Raw genomic sequence first — 14,341 nt, forward strand, 5'->3', positions numbered from 1 at the left:
CACATGCTTTTTTGCTTTATGGCTGATTTTTTTTTTTTTTTTGCTTTACAACCACATCTTTTAGCTTATTGTGGTGTCATGTTTCCTGAATCCTATTGGGCTATGTTTGATTGCCAATCATTTTGAGATGGAAACCCATAGAACTTTGTATGTTAAGGCATCACAAAATTAAGGAGAGAAAAAGAAAGGAGTTTTGATCAACTGATATTTGTAGGCATAAAAATCCAGTGTGAACTGTTTAGTTTCAGCTACAATTATGCTTCTTGATTATATAGCCGTGGGACAGAATTTCACTAGACACATAATGTAATTATTATAGCAAAATGTCTGTGGCTGTATATATATATGTATTTTAAGTATTGTCTGGGTTAGAATGTTCATGGATTTTTTTAGGAGGCAAAGATACAAGGATACTTTTTTTTTAAAATCTCAGGCTTCCAGCGCCGTCGACTGATTCCAGCCCCTCTTCCTGATTCTACATCGCTGGGCAGAAAGCAGAATGTGGCTGGCCAGTGGGTTGATCTTCCCCCTTTACCAGGGACTTTGAAAGAGCCATTTGAAATAAAAGTTTATGAGATTGATGATGTGGAACGATTACATCGACATCGACAAGAGGAAAGTGAGGTCAGGATATATTTTATAACAAAGTGGACAATATAAATTTCACAATCCGTGAGCCAAGATTGTAGCTTAAGATCTAATACACAAGCAGAAGAACAGTTTGTAATTAAATCAATATCATAAGCCATTTTTAAATAGTTCATATTTTGGGGTGTCTTTCCCATTGAAAATAATTTGGTCTACCATTAATTGTGTTTAATATAGTTGATGGAGTGAGTGGAGAATATCAATTAATACATTATGAGTAGGCTTTATAATAATTGCCTGCCTGATGAAACTTTATGGGTCTCCTTTCACTAAAGGGTCATTAACTCTTTATGTAAATGGCACAACATATCATTTAGAATTCTGTTAAGTTCAAGATGTTGTGAGTTTAATTTATTTGTAATTGGCAAAACAATCCAGTTAATTCTGATAGGTAACAGGAATTACAATCATTAGTTTGCTACCTGTTTAAAATAACTGCTTCTTTTATTTCATTTACAACAGCCTTTCCAGGATGTTGAAAAGGTAAGTCATGTATTTCCATCTTATTTATCTCTTCAGAGCTAGTTATTTTGTGGCAAACATAAAATTTTCAATTAGTTGTGTTGTGTGCACACAATTGGGGATGGTTTCAATGCAGAACCCTCAGGCCAATGGAGGAGATCCTAAGTCAGTTGGGGAGTTTGTAAAATAACTTCTCACCGAAATGCTACACGTATGCATTTTTATGTTAATTGATAACTCCACAATCAGTCTCAGATCTTTTATTATAAATTGTTTCTAGGGTTATAGTATCCATTATTGTAAATTGTGTTTTGCTGCTTTTTAAAATTTTGATTATATTTGAATTTTATTGGCACCATTATTTCAGCTTTATATATAGTTTGTTTTTGTTATCCTGAAAGCTTAAACATCAGACAACTAAAATGGGAGTAGAGACTTTGTTTTCTCTCCTCTACTTTTACTCTGCAATCCCTCCACCCATCCACTTTCAAACCATGTTTAAAATGAAGCAAGACAATTGTAGCATGGGTTATGGAGCAAACCAGATGGGGCATGATTAAGCATCCCACCTGCACATAGAATTGGGATTTTGAAAGTTTATTTTTTTCTAAAGGAGTTATATTTTCTCATTTCACAGGGGAAAAAATAATTTCTGTACATATGGTTGTAATTTAAGAGTATTGTAAAGGAGCGCATTAACTTAGAATGGCAATAAGTGCCCTAAGTGCTTGTAGAAGATTGCTTTATTAGATTAGCACCCATGAAAGTTCACTTTCAGCAAAGATAGGATGGGAGAGAACTTAGCTAATGTTTAATATTTCTTGTTGAAGCTTCATGTGAGTAGTTGAAGTTGAATGGTGTGGACTGTAGACTTTTGGGAAATAGGGAAAAGCAAGCAGATGGCCAGCAAAGAGTTACAGATGAGTAATTTTTGTCCCCCTAAAGGGCTTGATATATTTTAATACAAAGCTGAAAATCCTAGAGAGACGTCACCAACGGATTAGAGAAATGAAAGCAAAGCATGAGTTGTTGAAAGAGGAATTGGAAGAAACAAAGTGCAGGCTGATGTTGGATCCAAGCAAGTGGAAAGGAGAATGTAAGTATTTATTTAGTGCTAATAGCGAAAGTGCTTGATTGACAGAACATTATGAAGAATGGTACTACAACCTGAATATTTTAATGCAGTGTTTTGATCCAGAATTGTTAAAGAGCTATAGGGATAGATATTAACTGCCTCGGTCTCTTTTCATAATTCATCCTTGTACTCCCTCTGTCCTAGCTTCATGTTAATTCAATTTTAAAACATGGAGCTCTTTTAAAATATGGTGGCAGAGCAAAGTTAACAAAAAACTAAAGTAAAACATTTAAATAAATTAAAAAAGAGGTTAGCAAAAATATCAGCATTTGATTCAGGAAAAACATTTTTTTATTGACAAATCCATGTTTAGTGTACCATCAGCCTCTCTGATTATTTCCCCTTTCCATTAATCCATTAGTAAAATGTAATTGTTACCTCTGCAACCAGGCCCACTATGGATAAAAATCCCATCTCAAATTTATGCTGAAATTCAATCAGTTTTTTGGGAAAGGATATATATATATATATATATATATATATATATATATATATATATATATATATATATATATATATATATATATATATATATATATATATATATATATATATATATATATATATATATATATATATATATATATATATATACACACACTTAAAGTCACAACCCCTGGTATGCCCAAGTATGGGAGGAAGGTCACACTTCCACTCTCTGTCATTAGGCTCGTCACAAGAGACCATCCAGACAGAAACCCAATATTTTTTTTACTGTTGCCTTTTTTGTTATATTTGTTATATTTATGTCTCCCTTTATTTATTTATCAGCATAAATATAACACATATATATATATATATATATATATATATATATATATATATATTTATATATATATATATATATATATATATATATATATATATATATATATATATATATATATATATATATATATATATATATATTTATATATTTATATCCTTGGACAATGGAAAGGGCATACAATTATTCCAAACAGTAGCTAAGATCTTGACTGAACTGTGCAACAGATTCAGGAACCCCAAGTTCCTTTGGAATCCCACTAGGTCAATTAGATCCCTCCTCTTGGAATCTCCTTTCTTAGAAATTCTTAATGCATAATGCTTGTTTAAGATTATTACATTATTATTTCTAGAAACTTGTTTGGATATTAAACACCTTGTTTGTTTTTTATGCTACTAGTTGAGGTTGATCCTGATCTCGATAAGGAATCTCAAGATTATCTGGAGGCATTAGAACAAGTGACGAGTGAACTAGAGCAATGTGTAAATCTGTGCAAGTCGCGTGTCATGATAGTCACCTGCTTTGATATTGGAGTGATTAATGACATCCAGGATGGAGCACAAGAAGTGGAAGTTTGAAAACATTTGTGAAGGGATTTAAGGCAGTGGAACCAAACTTTCAAAGGAAGGAAGAAAAATAGGTGTATTGGAAAGTGATGGTGGACGTGTGAGAATTTATTGCGACAAGGAATGTTGTGGAAACCAGAAACTGTCAAGGAATTGGAATGTTCTAAACCTTTATGGTGCCTCAACAATCTATGAATTGTACAAAGCTTACCATAATTTCTAAAAGAGAAAAGCAGAAAAAAAATATGCCGAGAACTGTTTGAAAAGCGAAGTGCCTTTACCATTCATTTGTGACTTGTTTTCTTAATTTTCTATTTGTTGTTAGAACTGAAACCAGCAAATCAAAACAAATCATAAAATGTATTCCTATGAAATATTTTCTACTGTATAGTGTAATTTATGACTATATGTAAAAACAAAACAAAAATTGTAGCAAAAGCAATAATTATGTTTTCATACCTGAATTTGCCTCCTTGCTTCACGGAAAAGCTGGTTTATGTAGCAGAACAACAAAAAATTATATTGTAATTGCTTTTTCATGGTTTAGGATTTGATATATTTTTATGAACATTATCTATTGGAAAGGTATATAATGACATTTTGGAACACTTGCTTTGTATTCAGTTTTGATACTCTTTTTCAGAACATGACGAACATGCTTTTTCCATGTTTTTCTATACAAATATTAGGGCTGAAATGTTTGATAGACTGATCTGTTACATTTGTCAATGAAAACACCATATGTTTGATTAAAAAGGTGCCTCCTGATTAACTGAGCAGCAGATTTTAAAACCTTTGTTTAAACTTATTTTTAATACAAGGAAAAGCTGAGGACAGCATGTGGCATACTGTAGCATTCCCTGTTCTCTCTGCTACTTACATAGATATGTCTGTTCCAGGTGGTGCTTATTGCAAAATACCTGTACATGTGTTTTTTAAAAAAACAAAAGTTACATTACTTTTTCCTCTTCATACCTTTTGTTTTTATTTATGTGCATTTAAATGTATTTACCATTTAATTGATTAGTAAAAAGCCAAGCTCAAATAATTGATTGGCCGAAATTTCTTTTATCAGACAACAGTTCTAATAAATAGGTTAACCAGTTAGGTAATTTCATGGGCAACATTCCTAAATTCCCAGAATGGCCTGTGATTATTTGTTGGTAGGTCTGCCATAAGAGATAGGCAGTGAAAGCCTTGGTAACAAAGGTCAACCTGTACATTATTGCACAGACATAATTGCATAAAAGATCCAGTGGCTTCTACTTCTAGTCAAATCCAATTTGGGAGAGAAATCTTTTTCAACGGTGACACTTTACTCCATTATTGTAGAGCTGCTAGAAAGAGTGTTTGAGGTAGCAATTTACCAGGTAGGATATGTGTCAAGCACCATACCATGGTTTTGCTTTTGAAAATGGCCTCCAATCTCTTTGACTAGATGAAAAGAGCTATAAGAGCTTTTATACACATGTACAGTATGTGTATTATGTAGTTTTGCCCTAACTCTGATAATTAACTGCATTCATAACTAACCCCCTTTCCTAGAATTCCTTAACCAGGGGTTGGCATCATGGAATCTCTTACCCCAATATATCCATCTTGGTTTTTTTACCATTGGAAAAGCTCCTCCCACCATAATTACTGTCCCACTGAACATGCCTGGGGTGCCTGGTCATTGTTCAATCTTGGACCAATGGCATGTTGAATTGGGGAGGGATGGTGGGGTATTGAGTTGCCAGCCCCTGCCTTAATCTAGCTTGATGAAGTCTGTTAACTACACTGTGGCTTTTCTCTCTTCTGAGTGCAGGAAAAAAAGAGTTGGTTCCAGACTTCGTCACAGGAGCAGACCCACTGAAATAAATTCATTTCCTTTCAGTGGGTCTACTTATTCTATGACCAGACTGGATCTAGTCCTCTGTTTACAGCCAAAATCGCACAGAAGTGGGGTCAAATGTTTTCTTGGGGGAGGGGGGTAATTATTAAGTTAGGTCCATATTTTTGTATAGTTTTAACAATAAATATAGCATTTGCATTTTATGAACTTTGAAAGACAAAATATATCTTTTTACAGTTTTTCTAAGGAAGGCAAACTCTCAGGATTGTTTCTAGACATGCTGCATGAATTTTGTGCTCTTTCTCCCTTTCTTTCTATTCTTTTTAAATAAAGCCACTTTCCACTGGAGACTGTTGATAAACTGTTGCCAAACAAAATAACTTTTGGAAAAGTTTGATAGTGTATGTAATGACTACATTTCATAAGGAACCATATTTTCTATCATCTTACTATGTACGGGGTTGTGTTTCCCCTACAGATCCTTTGTATAAATGTATACAACAATGGCTTGCTTCAGCTTTTCCATGTGAATAAAAAGATTTGTCTATTGCTACCTGTTTTCTTAATTTTAATGAGTACTCTTGTCTTCTCTAGCAGTAGGGAATGGGATACTTTTACTTGCCATCCTTAAACGAACCAGGGCAAAACACCAGGGTAGAAAGTGGAAGTGCTAGTGCCCCCTTAGCTATGAAAGCCAGCTGGGTGACCTTGGATCAGTCATTCTCTTTCAGCCCAATTCATTTCCCAAGGCTGCTGCTGTTGTGGGGAAAATAAGAGGAGGAAGGTATGTTGGATATGTTCGCTGCCTGGACTTGTTTGTAAAAATAATGAAGGCAGAATACAAATAAGTCAAAATAAAAAGTTCACTGTATATGAATTAAAATACATACATAGTAGCTAGGATCTCTGTGATTTATATTAAATAATATTCAATCTGGGTTGGTCACCAGGACCAGAGGTTTATTCTTTGAGCTTTTATGCTCATCCTCAAGGGACTTCTTTCTAGGAGAGGGAGGGAGAGGGAGGGAGGGATGAGTAGGGGTTTTTGAATCCATAAAGCCCAACGATAGGAAGAGGAACCATTGATGGTGTCGGTGGAGGAGGAGGAGGTATAGTATAACTTTGTGGGAACCATTGTTGGCATAACTCTTCTGTAAAGGAATAGAAATTCCTTTATATTCAGGGAATATAATACAGGTAGTCTTTGATCTACAACCATTTGTTTAGTGATTGTTCAAACTTATAACAGCATAAAAAAGTGATTTATGACCTTTGCTGCATCCCCATGGTCACATGATTAAAATTTAGACTCTTGACAAATGGCATGTATTTATGACAGCTGCTATGCCCCAGGATCACCTTTTGCAACCTGACAAGCAAAGTCAATGGGGAAGCCAGATTCACTTAACAACAATGTTACTAACTTAACACCTGAGATGATTTACTTAACAACTGTGGTAAGAAAGATCATAACATGGATCAAAAATCAACTCCCTTGCCTAGCAACAGAAATTTGGGGGAGTCATTTGGGTCATAAGTCAAAGGGTGCCTGTAGCGTGAATTGGTCAGTATCCAATCCATCCTATAAAACAAAAGGGTAAAGGTAAAGGTTCCCCTTGCACCTATGTGCTAGTCGTTCCTGACTCTAGGGGGTGGTGCATATCTCTGTTTCAAAGCTGAAGAGCCATCACTGTCCAAAGACGTCTCCGTGGTCATGTGGCTGGCATGTCTAAATGCCAAAGGCACATGGAACACTGTTACCTTCCCACCAAGGTGGTCCCTATTTTTCTACTTGCATTTTAATATGCTTTCGAATTGCTATGTTGGCAGAAGCTGGGACAAGGATTTGAATCACTGAACTGCTGACCTTTCTGCTCAACAAGCTCAGCGTCTTAGCCACTGAGTCACCATGTCCCTAAAACAAAAGGATAGAGCCATTTTAATAATAGAATGCATTCATGTGCTTTAAAATGCCAAGGTTGAGGCATTTTGAATTCAAGGAAAGATGCATTGATCAACTAAAGTTTAGAATAACAACAACAGCTGCAGCATGAAATGTGTATAAATTTTCAGTACTTTTCTGTAGAGTTAGCACAAAGCTCAATCTATAATTATAAATCCTAATTATTTGTCCTTTCGTATTCATACACTTATTTGAAGAAATAACAATTACTCAGAAGGTAAACAGCCTCAATTACAAAATCATTAAGCACCGAGCTATCAGTTAAAAGGGATCAATTCTTGTTGCAAAAAAGACCACAATTGAGACAAGTAGATCAATTGGCTGATCTCTCTTAAGCAGATGGGGGGAAATGCAATGCAATCCCAGAATTTCATGGGATGGAAGCAGGATTCTGTCACTGGATAGTAGAAATAAAATCTTGTTCAAGAGCTTGCAAAGGGCAACCTAGAAATGGTATGTTCAATTTATATTGTAGCAATATCTTTAGCTGCAGATGAAGGTCTATGATGAGTGGATTGGAAAGCATTTATTAATTAATCACATTTATATAGCCTCTCATCTCACTGAAGACAACTTTGGGTGGCGCACAACAGTATAATTTTTCCATCTATTTCTTTGCTTTTTAAAAGATTTTTTCAGGCACAAATCACCCGCACCCAGACTGAGGCTATGCAGTTGTCTTTAAAACCTTAACATCTACCAAATAAATTGATGCCAATGATTGAAAAATGTGGTTACAAAGTATATTTGTGAATGATTTTTAAAAATGATTTTAAAAACAGTTGGGGAAAGCGTAGGCTCACCACATTCACTTCTTCCTGCACACAGTGGTTCAGAGCAGTCAAAGAAATTAAACATAGAAGCTGGGCAGGAAATTGGAATTCTACATACAATCTCTTTGGCCTTTAAGTCACAATGAAGTTTCAGACAGGAAATCGAGGAAGGGAAATAATTTCCATCAGACTGCATGAGCTGACTGCAGATGGATCACCACCTTGGTAGCTTTTGCTCAACTAGGTGTCCTCTGTATGGGTGGGTTTCATCTCATCTAACGAACATTGCTTACAATGCTGGGAGATGGATTCCACAATTCTGGATTAAAATCAGATTGGGGAAGCCCCTATTGGTGCTTTCTAAAGATCCCCATCTTACTTTTTATTTCTTCTTGTGCCATATCCGTCATTGGACGTTGGTGATCATGTTGGCAATCCTATTTTTATCAACAGCCGCATGAAAAAGTTCTGCTGAGTTTTGTCCAAACCAGTTCCTTAGATTTTGAAGTCATTATGTTTTCTTCTGCTTGGACCTTGTTTGCCTTCAATTTTTCCCCTGGAGGATTAAGTGAAGTATGCCGTATTTTTCTGGGTGTTGCATCACATGTCCAAAATATTCTAATTTTACTTTTTTATGGTTTTGACTTTTTATCATATCTCTTATGCAAATAGAGCAAAGTTTGTAAAATCTATTCCATTACAAATACTGATATTAACAAATGTGGAGGCCAGTGAGTGGCAGTGAGGTTACCTGCTTCTAGTACTATTTCCTGGGAACTACTGAATAGAAAATCTCTACAGCCACCTCTCAATTATTTTCATAATCAGTGATGTGAGGAGGTTAATGGATTTTTTTTTAAAAAAAATATTTGTTTCCATTTTGACTGTCATCCTGGAATTTTGAAAATAGCTTCCTCTAATGTATGTATTTCCAAATAATGTTTTTAACTGCCCCTATTTCCTTATTGTCATAGTATGGTCTCTCTCTCTCTTTTTTCAAATCAAAGGCAATCTTTTAAGTGCATCTTATATACATTTTTACCTTTACATCGTATGTACATATGATACATTCTTTCCTGGTCTCATCTTTCATGTATAGCTTTTTTGTGAAAAAGTCCAACATCAGAAGATTCTGTTCAATGGCAGAATCTATTATGGCAGATAATGCATTTCTTCTTCTATAGAAATCAGTTACAGATTTCTTCTCCATCATTAATACCAGCTACTTTCTTTGTTCCTCAAACTTTCAAGAATGATAGAAACTTTCCACTTGTGAACCATTTCATTAGTCTCTGATGAGTGTAGGTGCATTTACCCACAAAGTTGCCGCCGCCATCATCATCATCATCATCATCATCATCATCATCATCATCATCATCATCTAATTTACATGGCACTGTCTTCTTTATCATAATCCAGCCTGCATTTACTTTTAATTGACCCATTTGGACAAGACTGTTGTATTACAAACATACTACAAAGGATAAGACTTAGAGTAAATGAGCATGGCTCTTTTAATATGAATCTACTGTCTGCTGAACTGCCACAATGGGCTGTAAATTATCCATTGACTTTGTTCTTCAAGATAACCTTCATTACATGGCTTCCTTTCTTGTTATATTTGTGACTCTCCCACCCCCATCAATTTACATATGCTTATTCTTAAAATATGAATGAAGACTTATTTATGGAGATGAAATTGGAATCATGAACTCAAGGAGTGAAATCAGAATGTAGTTGTTTTTTTTACTCACTTTTCTATCAGATTTGAATGATAGAAAGCCTTCAATTGCACACTTGGAAAAAGTCTATTGTTTATATATAAACTTAATTTGCTCCATTCTGAAGATATATAACAAGCATCAAGGAACAGAGGAGAAGAGAATTTTCCCTCTGAATAAAAAACATGCTGAAAATTCCTATCCTTTTTGTTCCGTTTGAACGGAATGATGCTGAATTATGATGTAATTTGCTTGCATGGGGCTTAGCTTACTGTGAGAACTCACATTATGAGTTTAAAATTCCAGTTTATTCTAACAGATTAACAAAGTTGGAAGGAACCTTATAGGTCATCTTATAGTCTAACACCCCTCTGCCCCACCCAAGCAGGAAACCCTGCAGTATTTCTGACAAATGGCTGCCCAGTGTCCAAGCCCCCATAACTTCTGAAGGCAAGCTGTTCCATTGTTCTCATTGTCAGAAAATTTGTCCTTATTTCTAGGTTGAATCTCTCCTTGATCAGTTTCCATCCATTATTCCTTGTCTGGCCTTCAGGTGCCTTGGAAAATAGCTTGACTTCCTCCTCTCTGTGGAAGCCCCTCAAATATTGGAACCATATCATGTCTCCCCTGGTCTTCTCTTCACTAGACTAGTCATGCAATCATGTACTTGCAACCATTCATCGTATGTTTTACCCTCCAGTCCCCTAATCATCTTGGTTGGTCTTCTCTACACTTTTTCTAGAGTCTCAACATCTTTTTTATAGTGTGGTGACCAAGACTGGATGCAATACTCTAGATGTAGTCTTACTAAGGCTTTATAGAGTAGTATTAGTATCTCACTTGATATTGATTTTAATGCAACATATTGCATTGGCTTTTTTGGCTGCCACTGCAAACTGTTACCTCATATTTAATTGGTTGTCCACTAACACTCCAAAATCCCTATCACAGTTACTGCTATTAAGGCTGGTTTCACCCAGTCTATATGTGTACTTTTGGGTTTTCTTGCCTAACTGTATATTTTTGTACCCATCCAATTCTGATTTATTCAATTAATCATGGTCAAGCAAAATAAGTTTAAGTATGTTGTGTGGACATTGCATTTACATTTATCCTCAAAGGAGGAATAAATGTAATATATAGGAATATAACAGGAGTTAAGTATTTAGAAATCTATGAAGGAGATTTCCAGCTGGATGACCTTAAGAGTCCACCTAGTCCAGCATGGGGTCCAGGATCCAATCAGGTACATTAGGAAACCTTAACACTATGCTCAAAAGTTCCATAATCCTTTTTCATTGTTACTCCCACAACCTAACATCCGCAGCTTGTCCATGTTGTATTCCTTGACTATCTGATCCTCTGGAAGTGATGAAATAATAATTCAAAGTAATGCATTTAACATGACAATGACCATGAGCTCATGCAGGTTGGGCAGATGCCACATGGAACAAATAGTCCCTAAAGTACCCCTGAGCTATATAGGGCTTTATGGGTCAACACCAGCACCAACTTAAACTAGTTATTGTCATTATATTTGGTGGGTGCAAACTCCAGGTCTGATTCTCCCCTCATTTAATTTCAATGTTAAATTCCAATATAGTTGATGGAGAGAAATAACTGCTTTGCTCCAAGCTGCAGTGTTTCCTCATAGAAATTGTAGGAGAAAAGCAAGATGATCTAGAAGGTGGGGTTAAATATGTCATCAGTTTGGAGTCATTGTGTTACCGCAACAGGGGTGGGTTTCTCGCCCCGTTCCAACTGGTTCGGTTGGGACGGGGCCGGCGGCATCCTCGTGCACGCGCGCAGTGCACGCATGCGTACTAGCGCCTGTGCGATGCTCCAGCTGCTCCTGGAGGATCGCGCAGGCGCTGTATGCGTTCTGCGCATGCGTGGAAGCGCAGAACTCGTCAAAACCGGGTAAGAAATGCGGGCAGGTGGGTGGATCCTTCGGCGTTCCCGGAAGTTACTTACTTCTGGGTTCACCGACCAACCGGTTCGCGGGGACCGCCGCGAACCGCCTGAAACCCACCTCTGTACCACAAGTGACCTAAGTCCAGCCTCCCATGAATTCTGTTGACTCTTATCAAGCAGCAATTTAGCTTTGACTATTAGCTGACTCTATTCTTGTATTAGAGGTAGCAATAATAAACTCTTTTGTGCTTTGAACTCTGTGAATGCTCCTGATTATTTGCACCTGGCAGAAATGTTGCTGTAACCACCTAATCATTTTAGGTGTCCCCCCCCCCCTCTCATTTCTATAGCAGCCTTTTTTTAAAGTGGTGGTGACTAGAATAGAGCATACTTTGCAGCCTCATCATGGATTTATGTAGGAACATTACTATATTGACTGTTTCATTTTCAATTCCATGCATAGTGTTTGTTAAGATTGCCTCTCCTGTGTTCCTCCATATATTCAAAATCCATGAGGGCATTTTCTGTAAGAATAAATTGAAGATTTTTCTTTCAGACCAGCTTTTGATTTTATAGCTCTTAGGAGTTGGTTATTGTTATTGCCTCTGCTTTTTCTCCTATTATATTCTCTCTTCCTTTCAAAGAAATAATTTGTGTTGCATTTTTGTCTTTTTATTGCCGGGCTGTTTTTGTTTTGATTGCAAGCTTTTGTTAGCTGCAATCTTTGCTTTAAAAATCTTTGCTTGGAGGGGAAGATGCAGGTTACTGTATGTTGTATTATAGAGGCAGAAAAGAAAGGCCCTAGATCTAATCTCTGGCTTGTCTATATCACATGTCAAGCCTTTGGGAAGGGAAAATGTAATTGCTGACTCTGAGATTGTGTACTCCGATGATCGCTCTCCATAGCATTAAGCGAAAAAGAAGTCTTTCTCATTGCAGGTTGGGGAATTCATTCAAGGGAAGACGTACAGGGTTCAACTTTGGGAATGCATAAGAGACTTGGTGCTTGGATAAAAAGTAACAGTAAAACACGAGGGAAGGGAAGCTTGTACTATCATAGTACAAATTTGGAATGCAGAGTTTCAAAATAACGAAGCACTGGGCAAGGTGGACAGAAAATCAAGAAATTAGGGAGGAACAAGTGAAATAAATATCTATTTTTTTAATGAAAGTCAGAGAAATAAATTGTTTTAGGCAAGAATCTATAAATGAATGTGCAAAGGTCCATGGCAGCCTGCGTATTCATAAGATGTCACACTCTATCAGTGATGGCAAACCTTTTCAGCACTGAGTACCCAAACCGGAACATGTGTGTGCATTCAGACATGCTTGAGCACCGGAAATCCAAAGACCAGCTGGCCAGCACATGAATGCCTGTTTTGGGGCCTGTTTGGGGGGCAAAATGGCCTGAAAATGCCCCAAAATGGACTGAAAATGGCCAAAAACCCCAGTCTGAAAACAGCCCAAAACCAGCCTATTTTCTGGGCTTTTTTCGGGCCATCCTCTGGTGCTTTGGTTCCCATGAAGACCAGTTGATGATGGTACATGTGCCCACAGAGAGGCCTCTGTGTGCCACCTCTGGCACCTATGCCATAGGTTCGCCATCACAGCCCTATATCCTCTTTATACTACATTGTATTATTTTTATGGGTTATTGTGCTTTGGGAGAAGAAAGTTTACAGCATTATGGTATTCAACTGGATTTATGAGTGAACTAAATCGACCAGGTAGCTACTAAGCCCAAGAAATACAAAAACACCAAATCATTTTCCTTTTCCTGCCATTCTTGCCTTACGCAAACTATTTTTTATTGTATTTATTTATTGCATTCATTTTCAATATTTCCTATCAGAGTTCAACAAAGTGTTCATGGGGGTTTCTTCTAATTTTATTCTCCTGACAACAAACCTGTGAAGTCAGCTGGACTAAGAGATTTATAACCAGCCTCAATTCACTCAATGAACTGGCCGAGCATGGATTTGAACGAATCTACTTAATCCATGCCTACTATTTGTGAATATATGCTAAAATATTACATTTCTGAAATACTTCCAATACTGTCACTTGAAGCAAAGAAGAAAATCTTGCTTAGCTTTAATAAAGACATCCTGGCTGAGATCCAATATCATGTAAATGAACTTCTCTTTGTGCAATGGGACTTCTCTTTCCTAATCCTTAAGAGGAGAGTTGGGGACCATGCAAGGGGAAAATAAGTTGGAAGACAGAGGCTGGATTTTATCCTCATCTGTCTCGTAGAAAAGACTCCCTCATGAACTTGATCTATAGCATGAATATAACTTATTTAGCATACAACTTTTTCAGAGCTCTTTGATAGCTTTCAGAACTGGGCAAATGCTTCGAAAAATATGCATTCAACTGCCAGGACATGGACAGGAAACTTCTTTTTTCAAATCATTATGGCATCTTTATCCAGACCCACATGGTTGCTTTGGGTGGTGCTTCCTGCTTTCTATAATTACTTTGCTTGGCTAAGGAAGTCTAATAGTCTAAGGCAGGGGTGTCAAACTCGATTTCTTCAAGGGCCATATCAGCATTGTA

The 14,341-nt window shown here is 36.6% G+C and overlaps 1 protein-coding gene across 1 annotated transcript in view; it reads left to right on the forward strand.

The window, feature by feature from the left end:
• The window catches only part of LOC116506263 (kinesin-like protein KIF26A), a 57,507-nt gene extending 51,585 nt beyond the window's left edge, over positions 1-5,922 (forward strand). Inside the window, 4 exon segments of the mRNA XM_032213914.1 lie at positions 434-624; positions 1,111-1,131; positions 2,056-2,206; positions 3,411-5,922. Of these exon segments, the coding sequence (XP_032069805.1) occupies positions 434-624; positions 1,111-1,131; positions 2,056-2,206; positions 3,411-3,589 (542 nt within the window). The 3' untranslated portion in view covers positions 3,590-5,922.
• The last annotated feature ends 8,419 nt before the right edge of the window (positions 5,923-14,341 follow it).

This window comes from Thamnophis elegans, chromosome 1 (assembly GCF_009769535.1).
Source record: "Thamnophis elegans isolate rThaEle1 chromosome 1, rThaEle1.pri, whole genome shotgun sequence".
Classification (NCBI taxonomy): domain Eukaryota; kingdom Metazoa; phylum Chordata; class Lepidosauria; order Squamata; family Colubridae; genus Thamnophis; species Thamnophis elegans.